The sequence below is a fragment of the Sus scrofa genome, chromosome 4 (genome assembly GCF_054392235.1).
Source record: "Sus scrofa isolate SSC_HxYL_T2T_F1_AM1 chromosome 4, Sscrofa_HxYL_maternal_Yorkshire_Landrace_v2.0, whole genome shotgun sequence".
NCBI lineage: Eukaryota > Metazoa > Chordata > Mammalia > Artiodactyla > Suidae > Sus > Sus scrofa.
Window position 1 is genome coordinate 87,586,361 of NC_139386.1, and position 19,260 is coordinate 87,605,620.

General features: G+C 41.9%; 1 protein-coding gene across 6 annotated transcripts in view; it reads right to left on the reverse strand.

The window, feature by feature from the left end:
• Window positions 1-2,824: 2,824 nt before the first annotated feature.
• The window catches only part of MPZL1 (myelin protein zero like 1), an 83,361-nt gene continuing 66,925 nt past the window's right edge, over window positions 2,825-19,260 (reverse strand). For 3 of the 6 annotated variants that reach the window (XM_085022509.1, XM_085022510.1, XM_005663141.4), the window contains 2 exons: window positions 16,188-16,290; window positions 2,825-5,083 (listed from right to left, as the gene is read on the reverse strand). In XM_085022509.1, the coding sequence (XP_084878635.1) occupies window positions 4,982-5,083; window positions 16,188-16,290 (205 nt within the window). In that variant the 3' untranslated portion in view covers window positions 2,825-4,981. The remainder of the gene's footprint in view (window positions 5,084-16,187; window positions 16,291-19,260) is intronic. The other 3 variants (XM_085022513.1, XM_085022512.1, XM_013996806.3) reach the window with 1 other exon arrangement.

Consider the following 19,260-nt stretch of genomic DNA (forward strand, 5'->3'; position numbering starts at 1 on the left):
TCATTCTTCTGCCTCATTTTTTCTGCTATTGACTGCTTCTTGCATATTTTTCATTTCAGTTGTGTTACATCTCTGATTATTCCTCAAATCTTTTAGCTCTTTATCTTCTCTGGCTGTGCCTCCATTCTTTTCCTGAGACCTTGGATCATCTTTATTATCATTATTCTGAATTTTCCAGGTATACCTATCTCTACTTCACTTAGTTTTTCTTCTGGGGTTTTATCTTGTTTCTTCATTTGGAACATCTCATTTTTTTTTTTTTTTTTTAACTTTCTGTGTTTGTGGTCTTCTTCCATAGGCTGCAGGACTGTAATTCCTCTTGCTTCTGGTGTCTGCTCCCTGATGGTGAGGTTGGTCCACAGGCTTGTACAGGCTTCCTGGTGGGAGGGACTGGTGCCTGCCCACTAGTGGGCAGGGCTGTGTAAAATTGCAATTAAAGGGGGCTGTGAGCTCAGGGTGACTTTAGGCAGCCTGTCTGCTGATGGGTGGGACTGTTGGTTGTTTGGCCTGAGGCATCCCAGCACTGCAGCTGCATGCTGTTGAGTGAGGCCTAGTTTCAATGTTAAAATGGCAACCTCTGGGAGAGTCACATCAATGAATATTTCCTGGGGCCTGTCACTAGTATCACTGTACCCACTGTGAGCCCCAGCCAACCCCTACCTCCCCAAGAGACCCTCCAAGACCCAAGGTAGGTCTGTCCCAGACTCCTGTGGAGCCACTGCTTTGCCCTAGTTCCCAATGCACATGAGATTTTGTGTGTACTAAGAACAGAGCCTCTCTTTCCCCTAGTCCTGTAGAGCTCCTGCACTTAAACCCTGTTGGCCTTCAAAGCCAAATGCTCTGGGGGCTCCTCTTCCTGAGGCCAAATCATGGAAGCCTGATGTGGGGTCTGAACTCTTACTCCTATGGGAGAACCTTTATGATCTATTTCCTAGTTTGTGTGTTGTCCACCAAATCCAATTTGGGAATTGATGATTTTGTGAATGTGCCCCCCACCCCCCATCTCATTGTGGCTTTTTGTCTTTGGAGGTAGAATTTTTTTTTTTTTTGTAGGTCCCAGGCTTTTTTGTTGATGGTTGTTTAGCTATAGGTTGTGATTTTTGTGTTTTTGTGAGGTGAGCTGAAGTCCTACTTTGCTACCATGTCTCCTATCCCCTATTTTTATTGCAGTATACTTGACTTACAATGTTTTGTTAGCTTTGGATGTACAGCAAAATGATTCAGTTGTATTTCTTTTTCAGATTCTTTCTTATTACAGGTTGTTATAAGATAATATATGTTAATCCCAAATTCCTAGTTTATCCTTCCCCCCACTTTCCTCTTTGGTAGTGCTAAATTTGTTTTCTGTTGAGTCTGTTTTGTAAGTTCATTTGTATCATTAAAAAAATATATATATATACATATATAAAATTTTATATATATATAAAAATATATATATACATGCCACATCTTTATTCATTCATCTGTTGATGGACACTTAGGTTGCTTCCATGTTTTGACTATTGTAAATAGTGCTGTTATGAACGCTGGGGTGCATGTATCTTTCTGAATTAGTTTTTGTCTTTTACAGATATATGTGGAGTGGGACTGCTGGATCATAGACAACTCTATTTTAGAGAAATGTCTGTTTAGGTCCTTTGCCCATTTTCTGATTTTTTTTTAAATTAAGCTGTGTGAGTTGTTTGTATATTTTGGAAATTAAGCCCTTGTCCATGGCATCATTTGCAAATATTTCCTCTCAGTTTGTAGGTTGTTTTTCATTTTGTTTATGATTTCCTTTGCTGTGCAAAAGCTTCTAAGTTTGATTAGGTCCAATTTATTTTTGCTTTTGTTTCTTTTACTCTAGGAAACAGATTCCCCCCAAATACTGCAATTTACTGACACTATCTTTTTAAAAGTGGGTTTAAGATTGGAGTTCCTGTTGTGGCTAAGTGGTTAATGAATCCGACTAGGAACCATGGGGTTGCAGGTTCGATCCCTGGCCTTGCTCAGTGGATTAGGGATTCGGGATTGCCGTGGGCTGTGGTGTAGGTCGCAGATGTGACTTGGATCCTGCGTTGCTGCAGCTGTGGCATAGGCTGGTGGCTACGGCTCTGATTTGATCCCTGTCCTGGGAACCTCCATGTGCCATGGGAGCAGCCTTAGAAAAGAAAAAAAAAAAAGAAGTGGGTTAAAGATTAGTACAACTAGCATAGTGCTATACAGAGCAAGAAATGCAAAAGGCCTGACACACAAGTATTCAATAGTTATTAGTTACTACTATTACGCTACTTTCTCTCACCTCTTCTGTGGCAAGTTTTTTGAGGAACTTTTTATTACCAGCAGTGTCTGGTACAGGATAGTTCTCAAAAATAGATAGATGATGGGTAGATGGATTTATCCATTTAATCAATCTAGTCAACACTTAACTGGCTAAATACCAGGTACTATTCTACACACTAAAGGTGGAGCAGTGAACAAAACAGCAACATTCTGGCCTTTTGGTGCCTATATTCTAATAGGGAAAACAGACAAGCACAGATATAGTTTGCCAGGGTGAAAAACTGAGCAGGGTTAAGGAATTTAGGGAGAGCTGGGGGTGGGTGAGATTGCTCTTTAATGTACCACAGGTCTGAGAAGGTGACATGTGAACTTAAGGAGGTGAGGAGCAAACCACAGAAATATGTGTATTCCAGGATGAGGGAGCAGCAGGTGCAAAGAGCCTGAGGCAGGCTCATGAGTGGTGTTTCTGAAGAATAAGAAGCCAGTATGGCTGGAGTGGGATAAATAAAAGGGTTTGATCTCTTCCTCACTTGATTAAAAAGGAACACATAACACAATCCAGTAGCTGAAAAAGATGTATTAAAATATTCACAAAAGTACAACTGAAAAAGAAAATCATGAACTTGATGGTTTTTTTATGGAGCTGGATCCCTTTCCATTGAAAAACTACAGATAGCTTGCCATTTTAATCTTAAGTAATCCCTTTTAGGTCTCCCCCCACCCCCTTAGAAAAACCTTGTGTAATTTTAAGAGGTCTCTGCCAGTAATTAGACACAGAAAGGACAGCCCTGGCATTTGAAAGCACCACCACAGTTGTCATCTGTGGCCAGGGACAAAGATGGTGAGTCACGGGACCAAAAGGGCCAAAGATCCACAGGAGCCGGTGGGAGTAGTTTCTGAAAAAGCCCCACGTGTGAGAAGCTCCTTCAGACAAGTCGGTCATGGAATGGGAGTCGGTAGGGGCCCACTCTTGCCTGGTGGAGGAGGGTGATGAAGGCCAAATAAAGTCTGAGGTATCTGGTTGAGTGGTCATGCCCAGAAGGAGGTGCACGGGGGTGGTGTCCCGCTGACAACTGATTAGCGGGAGTGTAGGCTGGTGCTCTGGGTGGCAGCTTCACAAACATGCAGAGAAATTAGGGCTCTTGCTATCAGGTCATGTTAGGAATGTATAGATTTATTAGACCTGCTGAGAAAAGGAGAAAAGGGAGAAAGCCACTTTTCTCTATAAAAAATGACTGTGAGGAAACTACATATCAAGAATGTGGGCTTGCTACATTCTTCCCATAACTGTGGGTTTTCAATTTCAAATGAAGAAAATTATTTTAAAACAAAATCATCCAGAAAATGGGGAAATGACAACGTAAGTGTTTAATGATTTTTACCATGCTTTTCATCCCCAGTTTAAAAAAAAAAACACATAGGTTTGAGATGTGGGTCGGGCATAGTCAATGGGAAAAAATGTTACCGAGAAGGATGCCAAAATTGTCTATATTTTTCCTCATCTTATTGTTTCTCAATACCATGTAACTGGGGAGGGGGTGAAATAAAAAGGAAAGAAGGAAGGGAGAAAGGAATAAAAAAAAATGCTGGGAATCTCTTCTCAGTTCCCATTTTTTTTTTTTTTAAGTCTCTACGAGTTCCCTGGTGGCTCAGTGGGTTAAGGATCTTGTCACTGTGGCAGCTCGGGTCACTGCTTGGGCAGGGATTCAATCCCTGGCCTGGGAACTTCCCATGAGCCTTAGGCATGGCCCAAAAAATAAAAAAATAAAAAAAAAAATTAAAAAAAAGATTCTCTAGAGAGAGCTCTGGGCTACTAGAGACTGGCAGTTGAATTATCCCATTTCTGCCTTCTCAGAAGGAAATGAAACACTGCTCCTTTGGCTGTCTGAGGACTTGTTACCAGTATGAAGAACTAGAGCAAAGAATATAACTGATACTTTTTGCTCTCCAATGGTACAGGACCCCTCAAGCCAGGCCTGGGTTCTCTATGTCGATTATGTCTGTGGTGTTGATTGAAAAACACCTGGAAGGAAGTGGCCTCTGGCTTTGGTTCCACGCTATTATGAATCCACAAGTTGACATAATATGCTTAAAGGGCATCATGTTATTGTCTACACAACATAGAAAGCTAAAAACTGCCCTGTATTTGAGAGAGAAAAACATCAATAAAAATTCTCAAACTGTCCTCAGGTGGTATGGAGAATGGATGTTTTCTAAAAACCACCACCAAACAGGGGGCACGCTAGGTCAAAGGCCACCCTGAAGGTGCTTCCACCATAGTATCGCCACTCTCCAACCACAGGACATCCTAAGGTGGGTTAAGCCCTTAGATTAAAAGGCCATGTCTATTAGAATACTAAAAGAGCTGCTACAGTCTCCATTAAGACAGACCACATCTAAGTGATGGTGACAGGAATGTGTCTGAATTTCCTCAATTGTAAGTGACCCCAAAGGGAAGTACAAAAACAGCAAGACAATTTACACATACGTAGAATCATACCGCCCCGTCATCATGCAACACTGGCTCCTCTCATCAGGAAGATTAAATAGAATATTTATACATCTCCTTTATACAAATCTTTTTCTCCCTCTATGAATAAACATGTGCTTGTTCTTGTCCACGTTTCCAAGGCCACACATGGTAATGGGCTACATTTTCTGCACAAGAGTCCAGTTTGGATTTGTTTCTTGCTTGTTGGGATGTCACTGGGGTCTTCTCTTAATTTTTCCGGATGTCTGCATATACCACAGACTCTGACTTGTTAATCTTGTCGCTGTGATGTCCGCCAGAGTGGTCTAGCTGTGCATATATGACTGGGCCCTGGAGAAGAGAAGCAGAAGTAAGACATTTTGAAAACTAGTGGCCCCATTAGGTGCAGGGACAGAAGCAATGATTAAAGTGATATTGTTAGAGTTCCAGAGCAAACTCTGGAACAATATGTCCCGGACTGACTTTTTTTCCCCTCTGAGATTGACTTTAAAACAACATTGAGGAGTTCCCGTCGTGGCGCAGTGGTTAACGAATCCGACTAGGAACCATGACGTTGCGGGTTCGATCCCTGGCCTTGCTCAGTGGGTTAACGATCTGGCGTTGCCGTGAGCTGTGGTGTAGGTTGCAGACGTGGCTCGGATCCCACATTGCTGTGGCTCTGGTGTAGGCTGGCAGCTCAGCTCCAATTAGACCCCTAGCCTGGGAACCTCCATATGCCACGGGAGTGGCCCAAGAAATGGCAAAAAAACAAAAAATAAAATAAAAATAAAATAAAACAACATTGAGTATATCTGGTCATTGTTCAAGGGGGTACACAGAGATCTGTTACATTCCCCTATCTACTTTTGTATCTGTTTTAAAATCTATAACAATATTCTTTCTCAGGGATTACCTTTAGCTTAATACCTGTCTCAGAATTCCTCAACTCTTGCAATTGGGATCAGTCTCAAGGACAAAGATGGGCACTTCTACCAACCTGAGACTTACTGAAATCATGACTTTCAGAATGAACAAGAATCTAACATATTCGGTGCCACTCCAAAATACAATCGATTTGAACTGGTCACTTTATACAAACAGGTACTTAAAAACTTCAAATATTTTCTCTCTCTTCTTCCTCTTTTTTGGCCATGCCTGCAGCATGTACAAGTTCCTAGGCCAGGGACTGAACCTATGCCTAAGCAGTAGATACAGCCACAGCAATGACAATGTCAGATTCTTAACTTACTGAGCCACGAGAGAACCCCAGAACCTCAAACATTCTTTCATGTATCTTACAGTGCAATTCTTTTAGTTTAATCGTATCATGAGCAATAAAGGTATTGCTTTTTTTATGGCTACACCTGCAGCATATGGAAGTTCCCAGGCCAGAGACTGAATCCAAGCTGCAGCTGCAGCAACGCAGGATCATTTAACCCATTGTGCTGGGCTGGGGACTGAACCTGCACCTCTGCAGGGACCCAAGCTGCAGCAGTCAGATTCTTAACCCACTGCGCCATACCACGATCTCCAAGTATTGCTTCTTTGATATCTAAGATAAGAAAACCAAACCATTTTTCCTGTTTTAAAATTTAAAACAACAACAAACAAAAAAACCAAAGCCACAATCTATGGAGCTATAAGGAAAAGCTCCAGATGGACTAGAGTGGAAGAGGTTCTCTTAGCTTCAGCAGTAAGGAAGCAACCCGTCAGGGTCCCATCCAGGATAGCAAGGAAAAGTTGCCTGGGGAGAGCAAATCCTTTGACTCTTTGGGAAGGAGGGGGGTTCAAATATCAGAAAAGTGGCTGCACTTCACAGTCCTTAAAGACTTCCAACCCAGAGATTCTAAAATTGTAAACAACAACAACATAGCCCTGGTGTGAAGTTTAATATAACCCAAAGTCAACTTTTCTCCCAATCCAGGGAAACTCTCCTTGCATACTCTACTCTTGTGCTTAAGCTTTCAACTTTGAAATCATGAGCTCAACTGCCAAAAGCATGTGGTTTAAAACAACCATCCTCACTCCCATCTAGAAACACCACAACCTGCATTCTTTAGTGTGTATAACGGGATCCTGCAGAATTCAGGCACCCCAACTTCTACAGAGGAAACAAACCCAGCTATAAGGGCTAAACAGTGGTGGACCTAAAAGTGGAGTCATAAATTACACCCAGGGGCTAGACCCATTTGAACTTTAGCAGATCCACAATCTACATGCATGAGAAATTCTTTTTGAGTAACAGTAGCACTGGGGAGCACTACACGTGTGGTCTCAGGAGTATTTTTAAATTCCCGAGCATGAGTTTCTTCACCTGTAAGACAGCACTAACAACAGTATTATACCTCTTAAGGTTTTTGTGAGAATTAAATGAGATGATATCTAAACAAAAGCAGTATCTGACAGGTAGCACTCAATACACGTCAGTCTCATCATGAACAGCCTGCTCTACAAATATACTTGCAAGTACACAGAGGTAACCCATCAAGTAAATCAAGCAAAATCAGTGTGTGATATTCTCAGGCCTGACATAGGTAATACAACAGATCACGCTGTTAATACTGAATCAAACTGAGACCTTCTATATTCATCTCAGAAAGCTGCAAGTTAAATGTCACTCAAAAAACCACACATCCTATTTTCTACTACTAAGAATGAAAACAATGAAAGTATGAAGTATCTTCTAGTAAGTTAACTAATCCTTGGTAACAGTCATTTCCAACAGGAAAGACACCAAAATTAAATTATGTAATTTCCTTGACAATAAGACCTTATACCATGAGGAGTTTTAGTTCATGGGGGAAGGGGTTCATGCCCCATGATGGATTGTAAAAATGGCTATAAATTCTTTCTTTTGTTGCATCTACACCCTAAATATTAATGCTGCAACTCCTCCCACCAAGAGCATGAACCTACTTCTGAATCCCTTAAATCTGGGCTGGTCTTGTGACTTGCTTTGACTCACAGAATGTGGCAGTAGTAACATGCGCAAGTTCCATACCCAGCAGGCCTTACAGCTTCCACTCTTCTTGATCTTGGCAACTGCAGAGCCACCACCCCATATGAAGAAGCCCAAGCTTCCTGCTGGCTGAGGGGGACACATGGCCCTGTGGTCCTCTGTCTCTCTGGTCAACTGCCTGCCAATTATCAGCCTATGAGTGAGACCCCTTCAGGCTGTCCAGCCAACTGAGGATGCACCAGTGAGCCAGCAGAGGTCAGCTGAACTGCCCCAGACCAGACGATCTGCCCACAGGAGCAGGAGCCCAATAGAGGGTGGTTGCTTTAAGCCACTATCTTTTAAGGTGGCTTGTTACATAGCAATAGATAATTGATACACTGTGGGAATGGGAAAGAAAGAGAACAGAGAGAGCAAACAAGAAAAATGACAGAATAATCTCTGAATCACTCAGAAAATGTTAAAACACGAGCAAGGTCTTTCATGTGAGACAGTACCGTCTTTCATGGCAAGAGAACACAAGCATTTGTGGGAAAGTAACTGGGAAAACATTAAATGATAAAAGGAACCCCTTCCTATTGATGGATTTGGTTTCTTCAAATTGCTTCCCACTATCTGATGTCCTCACTCTCTTTCCCCCTTAGAATGTAACAAGGTCATAAGGTCAGGGGCTTTGTTAGTTAAATGACTTTAACAATATTTGGAAGACTATAGGTGTTGGATGAAGGGGTGGATGAAATAATGGATCTAGAGGAAATGTGGGGTGTGAGTTGAGATCAGGGATCTGCTGATAGATCTAGTTCAATCCAGAACAGCTCTCTGGAGTCTTGTTCCAAGGGATATTTGCAAGCTACTTTGAAGGCGAAGGAGACCACTCAAGACTTCAGAAGGGGCCAGAGAACCAAGATCAATTTGGAAGCAAACGTGCCATTGCCAAGACATTTACTTTTGGGTGTTTGAGAGTTAAAACAATATTACCACCACCTACACTAACCTAGCTGTTTTTACTGTAAACCGCTTGACACTCACTCTTCCTCATCCTCTTTTTTTTAAAAATGGGCTGTATTTGTGGCATATGGAAGTTCCCAGACTAGGGATTGAATTGGAGCCGCAGCTGCCAGCCAATGCAACATCTGTGACCTACACCAAGCTCACAGCAGTGCCAGATCCTAAATCCACTCAGTGAGGCCAAGGATCAAACCCACATCCTCATGGATACTAGTTGGGTTCATAATCTGCCTAGCCACAAAGGGAACACCTCTGTTTTTTGTTTTGTTTTGTTTTGTTTTTTTTTTGACGTTGCCACAAAGAATTACAACAACCAAGTAAAAAATTACCCTTACTTATACATTTTCCCCAACTATTTACTATACAAATAGTCCTTACCATTGAAAATATTTCAAGAAGTGAATTGCTTGACTTAGGTTTATTCTTTTAGTTCCAATAAGAGATAAGTTACTCCTGAACTCCACTTGCATGCATTTTATTCCCATATAAAAACATACTAGTGAAAGTGTGGGGACAGTCCAGGAAGAGAAGGTTATAGGAAAGCAAGGTGACTTCTAAACACATATTAATTACTCAGAAGCTACTATGGTATGTGCTGAAGTACACTTTTCATGGTCTCTGTAGTTCTTCAGAATCTGAACCTTGTCCTTCAGGCAGCAGAGCAACCACGTCTGACACCCTAGCACACGTGTCACTAAGAGAACATCTGCCTTTACCATGTGCTCACTGACTATTCACCAAACACATTTTCAGTATTCATTTCACATCACCAAATATAGTTATGAAACACATCTGTGTATTGTGACATTCTTTGAGAGAAAGGAAACATTATCAAAATGAAATTGGAAAGTGAACAGGCAGAAAAGAATAAGTACACACATCTTAAAGCCACACAGTTGCCTAACTCCAGCTCTGCCACTAACTACTAATCTTGACCAAGTGACACAACTGACTAAGCCTCAGTTTCCTTGTGCGTAAAATTGGGACAGTAAAAAAAATTACCTCATAGGGATGTTGTAAGGTCTAAATGAGTTCAAGCACATGACGTACTTCTGGAAACATCACCTACCTATGGACTACAGTTGACAAACGCACAACTATTGCATTCACTGTCCTCCAAGACTACATGCCTTCTGTGTACAAAGGCATGTAGAAAAATTATCTAGAAAACCAACTGTTCCTCAGGTAAATACAGAAAATTTATTTTAAACCAATGTCATTCAAGACAAAGCTTTACAAAGAAAAATTTGTATTTATCTTTTCCCTAAGGTCAGAATACTCCAAACTAGAAAGTGCTTACCTAACACCCTTCCCAACTCAACTTCCCATTCTGTTTGCTGGAAAAGCCCCAAATTGGGTCTGGTGTTCACCCTCCCTTCGCACAGGCAGATGAACCCACCTTCCCCTGCCTCCAGGGACGAGGCCAGTCATAACTGCTGTCCCCTTGCAGAGGACTGCAAGAGGCATCAGTGTGTGACCCACTCCGACCAAGGAGACGAGACATTTGCTGGGGGGTAGGGTGGGGGGAACACTTCAGGTAAAACTTTTCCTCCATACTAAAAACTGCCTACAAGGAGATTCAGCTCTTTCTGCAGGTAGCTTTTTTCATGAGCTGCCTGAAACCATGGCAGCCATTCAGAGGCTGAAGGAAGGAGCCCCAGAACAAAGACAATATGCAGAAAATGAAACAAGATGGAAAGAACTTGAGTCTTAATGACACTGTTGGATGACTGAAATAATGAACATAGAAGTACCCTGCTTTGGGACCTCCTGTGAGTTAGTAAACCTCTCATCGTTAAAGGTAGTTTTAGTCAAGTCTTCTGTGACTTGTCTTCCGATAAAAAAAAAAAAAAAAAAAAAGTGGGCCAAAGACAAATGAGTAATATAGCACACTTAATAGCCTGCCTGGCTGTTATGTTTCATCTTTCATGTTTAAATTTCCTTCCTGGAGCACTAATATTCTTTTTCTTCTTTTGATAAAATAACTTGGAGTTATTTATTCATCTAAAGAGTAATGACTAATGCTATTAGATGATGCCTGCAGGTAGAAAATGGAACGTTAAGCTGATCAGGAAACATGTCACGATAGAACCCTTGGAAGAAAGCATCAAAGGATAATCTGCAAACATTCCTACCATGCCCCCATTACACAGATCTGATTGCAGTACGTGGGCAGCAACTACCTAAATTTCTCCTTATAAGGCACTGTGTGCCATGAACCCTTATAATTAGAAATGGAAAAATGAGAAGGGTCTACCCAACCCAGCATTTCAAAGATGAGGGAAGAGCTGTGGAAATAAAAGAATTCTTGGAGGTCCCATCACTACTCAGCAGTAGTGAACCTGACTAGTATCCGTGAGGGTGAGGGTCTGATCCCTGGCTTTGCTCAGTGGGTTAAGGATCCAGTGCCGCCATGAGCTTTGGCACAGGTTTCAGGCGCTGCCTGGATCTGGCATTGCTGTGGCTGAGGGAGTCAACCCCTAGCCTAGGAATTTCCATATGCCGCAGGTGTGGCCATTTAAAAAAAAAAGAAAAAAAATTACAGAATTCTTTGCAAGTTAAAATCATTACTGGGACGCCAGAGTCAATACTAGTTTGTAAGACATCACTAATCTTTAAAACACTAAGATGTTTATCTAAATATGAAGATTTCCTCAAGATTGTCAGGATATGTAGAGAAAAAAAAATTCCCCATATCAGGGAAATGCCTGAAAATGATCTGAACAAGTCAGGAGACCCTGAGGTTCTGGAGAGCAGGGACTGGCTGATGCTCATCCCTGCATTTCCCAGGTTCCACTCACACTGCACGTATGCCGAGCACTCACATGTGTGAGGAGCGATCAAAGACGGCATACAATGGAATGATTAGACCGTCAGAACAACTGCTACATCTGGTTGTGCTCAACTTATAAAAAGGACAATCTCATAAATTCTATCATACGAGGAACATATCGGGTCAAGTCAGTTTTCTTCCTCAGTAGGAACAATCTGAAGACAGAGTGTGTCAAAAGGATTCTGGTGAGAGCAACTTTCACAAAACCCTCTGGTGCTCTGACAGGTTTTCCAATACGCCTCCTCAGGGCGGCTTGTGATGGTGAGTAAGAGCACACACCAGGATCAGCAAAGGCCCTGGGGTGCTGGGAATTTTTGTGGAGTATATGAAGCAAATGTTTTTAACCCTAGGATAGCAGCCCCTGCTGTAAGGTGAACACTGAATGCAAACCTAAATGAAACAGAAAATTGGAAGATACATCTGCAAGGAGATCACGCAGTCCACTCCCAAGTCTTGTGCTGATGGGCAAAGGCTTTATAAGTTCCAGAAACAGGGAAGGCAGAAAATATCTAACAATTTAACTGTGGAATTCCCGGCATGGCACAGCAGAAACGAATCTGACTAGGAGCCCTGAGGTTGTGGGTATGATCCCTGGCCTTAATCAAGGTTAAGGATCCAGCGTTGCTGTGAGCTGTGGTGTAGGCCAGCAGCTGTAGCTCCTCTTCAACCCCTAGCCTGGGAACCTCCATGTGCTGTGGGTGCAGCCCTAAAAAGCAAAACAAAACGAAACAAACAAAAAAACATTTAACTGTATATAAAAGGTACATTATGACTTGATGAAAAGTAAGACAAAGGGTCCTCCAGGTACATGTCACCGAACGAAAAACCCTGACTTGCAAACAAGTTAGAGGGTGAAGCCTTCAGGGGCCTGTGCTGAGTGCAAAGGAAATAACCGAGGACTCAACAATGAGAAACACTACAGCTTTCCTCTCAAAGCTGACCTGGTGTCATACTGCAAATGCTGAAAAATGATCATCGAGATTGACGCGATGCTTGAATTGCTTCTCACCAACCTCCAGAAAATGCCACAGAGTCAGGCCTGGGCAGAACCCTGGGGATCTACTTGCAGGTGAGCTGAGCTGTCTCTCTGACTCAGGGACAGCAGGCAAGGCCGGGTGGGGTCTTGGCACTGGAAACAGGGCAGGCAAGTCTGCTTACTGAGCAGCGAGCCCTCTCCTCCTCTCCCCTCGCTCCATTCCCAAACATGGAATCAGAGGACTTCTGAGAAACTGACTATTCCACAAGAGAGGACCCCTCAGCAACTGACAAGAGAGGTTGCCCAATGAGAGGCAGCTGGCACTTTATACAAAGAGTGAAGCCCACTACCCAGTAAGTTCCATCTCTGCAAAAAGAGCTTGTGATCAGATTTGAATGCCTTCAATATAAACAGATATCCAGGGAGCTTTGGGCATTTGAGGAAAGCTTATAAATGAATGACAAAAATTATTAAAAAAAAAAAAAAGGGAATTCAAAAGAAACAGCAAAACCCAGTAACAGAAGAAAACATAAAAACAAACAAACAAAAAACCCATATAAGAGTTCCTGTCATGGCTCAGGGGATTAAGAACCCAACTAGTATCCATGAAGATTCAGGTTCAATCCCTGGCCTTGCTCAGTGGGTTAAGGATGTGGTACTGCCATGAGCTGTGGTATAGGTTACAGGCCCAGCTCAGAACCAGATTGCTGTGACTGTGGTGTAGGCCGGCAGCTGTAGCTCAAATTCGACCCCTAGCCCAGGAACTTCCATATGCTGCAGGTGCGGCCCTAAAAAGAAAAAGGAAAAAAAAGAAAAAGAAAAAAAAAATATATATAAAAAACAGAAGAAAAAATTAGTTGCACAGAGAGGTAAGACAATGCATCCAAGGAAAGCAAGTATGGGGTATCAGAATCAGAATAAACAACAGTCCCTGAAAATTAATAAAAAGCAGAAATTAAATATTCAATAAAAGTCAGAAATAAAGTTGCAGATTCTCTAGAAAGAAAAAAATGCAAAACAGGGAAAAAAAAACTAAAGGTTTGCTCTGGGAGATGATCCAATTCCTAACAGAAATTTTCAAAAGAGAATTTTAGAAAATGGGAAGAAATTTCCAAAAAATAATGGAAGACAAACCCTAAGACTGAAGGACATACTTTTTCAGATTGAAAGAGACCACTGAGAACAGTAACAATTTCGTAAAATTTCAGAGCACAGGGGATTAAAAAAAAGATTCTAGGAGAAGAGGGATTAAACTGGTTCTACACAGAGGAGGAGGAATCAGAACAGTATCATCTTCTTAACACTGGTATCTAGAAAAATCAGCAGCCTCAAAATGTTGAAGGAAAATGATTTCCAAACTGGTCTCCTACCCAACCAGATTATCACTCAAGCTTGATGGTAGAGAATAAAAATAATTTTAGACCTTCTAAACACAAATGTATTATGTTTCAGCTTGGGAGGTCAGAAGTCTGCAATGGACTTCATTGAGCTCCATCAAAGTATCAACAAAGCTACATTCCTTCTAGAATACGACAAAATCCAACATCCACCAATGAAAAATTCACAATGTCTGGCACCAGTTAAAATTTATCAAGCATACAAAGAAGGAGGAAAACAAAACACATAACCCAGAGGAAAGGTCAATCACTAGAAACAAGCCCAGAAATGACAGAGATGATGCAATTCAGAGACAAAGACCTTAAATCAAGTATTATAAATCTTATAAATAAACTTAAGGGTATAAAGGAAAGCTTAGCATAATGAGAGAAACCGAAATGTAAAAAAGACCAAAATGGAACTTCTAGAAATTAAAAAAAAAAAAAAAAAAAAAAAAGACAAAAAACATTGGATAGCATAAATAACAGATGAGACACTATAGAAGAAAAGTTTAGTAAATCTGAAGAAGCAATAGCAACTATCCAAAATGTGGCATGAAAGTAAGACAGACATGCTTTGGTAGTGGGTACTAATTACTCTTAGAAATTTATTTTGATTCTTTAAAAGCTTCCTTGTTATGGTGGATCCAGAGAAAATTTAGCCCCACTACCAAGGCATGATCATTCTGAGGACTCAACCAATATCCTGTATGTAAGAAGCCCTCTTCATTCTGGCTTTTAGGAACACAGACTCTTCCCAGTCCTGTGTGTAAGTTCCAGGCATTGTAAAACCTACTGCTTTTCAGGTGGTTCTCCCTCTGGTCTTGGAGTTTTTACCCATGCATACACAAGTCTATATTCAGCAAAGGCTCAGGGGGACCCACTCCAGACCTTGAGGGTTGCTCTCTCTGTGCAGTTTCTTCCTCTCTAGTACTCTGCCTCATAAATCCTAGCTACCTTGGCCTCCCCAACTCTGAATTCTCCATCCTCAGTTCAGTGAGACAGCTGAGCTTGCCCCAAGCACTGCAGTCTGGAAACCACATGAAAGAATAAGCAGGGCAAACACAGAGCTCCCCTGTTTCCCTTTTCTCAGGGATCACGGTGCTACACAATCTGTTTTCCAATGTCCAAAATTCACTGTCCCCGTCCACCGAGTTTGTTCACAATAGGAGAACAATTCTCATGGCACTTTAAGGGCAGAAGAAAGTTTCCAAGGCTTCTGTAGGTTTTAGGCCTATCTGTAATTCTAACGCCTTTATTTTCAACCCTATTCCCATTCACAATCCAAATTAGTGAACTGAGGTATCTGAGACATACTATGTAATCCAGGGGGGGTGGGGGGGGTGGAGAGGGAGGGAGGGAGGGAGACTGGAAAAAAAAAAAATGAGAGAGATGGACAGACTAGGAACAGTAAGGAGCCTGATGCTGTGAGAGATGCTGTTGCCTAGAAACCTGTGTTTTGGTCCAAATTCTGTCACTAACTGGGTCTCTGCTTTTAGTAATTTCATGTTACAGTGTCTCAGTTTCCTCATCACATATGACAACTGTGGACTAAGACTGGGGGTATTTCTTCAGCAAAACAGTTACTCTTTACTTTCTCTTAAATCCACCTGCCCGCTACATCCCCAATCCCTTCTCCTCACAGCAAAGTTTTATCTGGCCAAATTCCTTCTATGTTTTCTACCCTAGAAGAACAGAAGTGGTACTAAACTATGGAGTTTCTGCCATGTCACAACCATAGTTACAGTAGCATGGCCAAAACACAATATTAACCACAATGTTAGATTCTATGCTAGGTTCCAAATAAAAGTTATATCTTCTCTGTACTTTCTCCAAGAAGTAGAAACCAAAGCCTTTTCCTTGTTCATTGAGCCTACTTATTATTCCAATAAATGCTTACTTTCAATTACTTCTAAAGAATTCACCTAAAATAACTTTTCTGTTTTATTATTGATTCCAAGATCAACTTTTCCCTGTGAATTCCCTAGCTTATAGAGTACCTCAGTATAGAATCTAGTTCATTAGCTTTATTTCCTCGAGCAATTAAGGAAGAATCATTTACATCTGACAAAGCCATTGCCTGACTTCACTTGGGCCAATGTATTAGATGTTGTTTGGTGGAAACCTCTACAAGTCAGATTCCTCTTCACATATGTTCTCATGGTCCTCCTAAACCAGCCGTAAATTCCCTCTTGCTTCTCTTGCCCTGTCTCTCACAGCTCAGTATTCTTTTTCAACCCCGGAATGAGACACAGCACTAGACTGCAGAGCGTGGTACAGTGGGCAGAGCTGCAATCAGCTGTTACCTGGTGAGATCCAGAAGGCAGGCTCTTTACTAGACCCTCTGTGTCGAAGGGGGACTTCCGTGGAGCCTGCTTAACTGGTGACACGTTCTCTGATGTATTGCAGCTGATGAGTTGGTGATTTGGAGAACAAATGTTAAAAAAAAAAAAAAAAAAAAATTAAAATAAATGGAAACAAAAAAATACAGAAATGCAAGTGATGACAAGATGAAGTAACAGATGCATAAAAACGAAACAAAACAATGAGTACAAGAACAATCACATATCTTGAAACTATTTTTTATCCTTGACACTAATTCTTCCAAGTCAGGGAAGCTACTCTTGGGGAGGTACAGAAAGCAATGAAGTACAACCTCTTCGCCCCCAGTTTACAATAATGATATATGCTGAATGGGATTCTGGCTACCATGAACATGTATCCTTTTGCTACTTTGTCTTTTACCCCGCCTCAATCCTCAGATGGGATAAAAGTTTAAAGGAGCAAGCTATACATTCTTAATAGCAATTTGCTTTTGTGATCATCAAAGGTAAACTTCTGAATATGTTTCCAAAATAAAAGACACAGATCTAGGCTCATAGTCTTGGCTCATCTCATTCCTTCCATTCCCTAGGTCCCTAGAATTTGCTTCCCCACCAATTCCACAACCAAACCAAAGAAAATCTGGGAAGTTGTGAAATGATAAGCAACTGTGGAATGCCACATCACTTGGGCTGAACTTTTTCAGGGACACAGGGGTCTTAGCAGCAAGCCCTTTGTCATAAATGAGTCAGCAAAAGTGGATGCCAGGAAGTAACTCATTAGGGAATCCCTAATGGGATGTGTCAGCAACAGAGCTTAAATCCTTTATGACGTACTTTTTAAAAAATCTTAGGAGCGGGAGTTCCCATTGTGGCTCAGTGGTTAACAAATCCGACTAGGAACCATGAGGTTGTGGGTTCGATCCCTGGCCTCACTCAGTGGATCCGGTGTTGCCATGAGCTGTGGTGTAGGTCGCAGATGCAGCTCGGATCCTGAGTTGCTGTGGCTGTGGCACAGACCGGCGGCTACAGCTCCGATTTGACCCCTAGCCTGGGAACCTCCATATGCCGCGGATGCAGCCCTAGATAAAAGGCAAAAAGCCAAAATAAATAAATAAATAAATAAATACAGTAAATAATAAATCTTAGGAGTATGGGGAGAATTATATTTAAAGTGTTGTTACTAAGACCAAAGCATACTGTGCCTTCTGCAAACTGCGCCTTCTCTGAAACAAGGCTATTACCTCAAACCAAAACGGTTTGAGTAGTCTAACACCAAGAGGGTCTCACTCAATAAAACAATTCCTGGAGTTCCCGTTGTGGCTCAGTGGTTAACAAACCTAACTAACCTCCATGAGGATGCAGGTTCAATTCCTGGCCTTGCTCAGTGGGTTAAGGATCTGGCATGGCCATGAGCTATGGCGTGGGTTGCGGATACAGCTCAGATCCCACATTGCTGTGGCTGTGGTGTAGGCCAGTGGCTATAGCTCTGATTCAACCCCTAGCCTGGGAACCTCCATATGCTGCCTGTGCGGCCCTAAAAGACAAAAAGACAAACAACAACAACAACAAAAACAAAAAAACAACAACCAATTCCTATATATACAAAAAACTAAGACACACACACAGGCATTTTACATGAAGAATGACCATAAAACCTCCATGTAACTTGACAACCCAATTTCTTTGGTTTGGTACACTCAACATGCTTCTAATACAGACACATGATATATTGTGGACAAACCATGATAGCTGTTGGGTTAGCGCATAGCTAGCTGGTTAGCTGTCAACAAGGGAGATGAGCTGCATACATACACATGAATATTAACAGCATCGGCCAATGCAATTAGTTACCATGTGTCTAGTGGGAGTGGAAGAGGAGACCCAGCCCTGTTATTGTCCCAATGTGTCGTCTATGTCAGCTTTTCTTAAGAAGTGGAAGATAAGCAGGATCTGATCCCAGCACACCAAAGTAGAAAAGGCAGGGGAGAGGAAAAAGAAAAATCAAAGTAAGAAGAATAGCAGCATTCACGATGCCATGCAGGATTTGAAGGCACACTTTTCCGTGCCTTCATTAACCCCCAAAGCATGAAGTACTGAGACACCACCCTGGATTAGTTTCAAGTTGAAAACCAACGCTCCAGTTATATTTCACTGTAAACCACTCACCATGCAAGGGGGCAGGTATAGTCAGTAGAAGAGAAACATTCAAAGCAAGTAATATCTGACTTCAAATACTCAAACTCATAAAAACACAGCACTGCTAGAAAGTAGAGCAGCAGAGTCCAAAGGGACAGGTTCCCACCACCACCAGCCAGGGAGTCAGGAGCATGCAATCTATTCAGAACATGGTCCCTTCCGTGCACCCTGAACACAGCTCGTGCTACATCATCTGACACCCAGCCTCACTCTCAGTCTTACCACATGAGTTCTACAGAGCTCACACGGGCCAGCTTTCTGGCTGAAGTGGTGAAAAGAGAAGTCCTTCGATCACACACACACACACACCCTATGCTCAAACGTGTTTTCTTTTGAGAAGCTGCAGACAAAAAGCAAATCTACTTTTCTTTATTGCCGGTATATTTTGGTGTTAAACTCTTATTATCCTAGCTTTAATGAGTCCAGCCGTGCATTTGAGAATCCTCAAAGCAATAAAACTGCTTATAAAGCTACAAACAAGAAAAGTTCTGCCTCATGACATCAGGTGAGGGCCATTTATCAGCAAAACTTTCTTATATGTTATAACTATACATTATGTTTACCTGACTGAAAAGAACCTCATGACATTATTACCAAGAAATTAAAATTAAACTCACATTGAGTAAGTGATACCTGTGGCTTAATAACAACTAACTGCAAGAGGTTCCCGTTGTGGCTCAGTGGGTTACGAACCTGACTAGCATCCCTGGGGATGTGGGTCAATTCCCGGCCTCACTCAGTGGATTAAAGGATCTGGCGTTGCTGTGATCTGTGAGGTGAGTTGCAGATGTGGCTCAGATCCAGAGTTGCTAGGCTGGCAGCTGCAGCTCCAATTAGACCCCCACCCTGGTAACTTCCA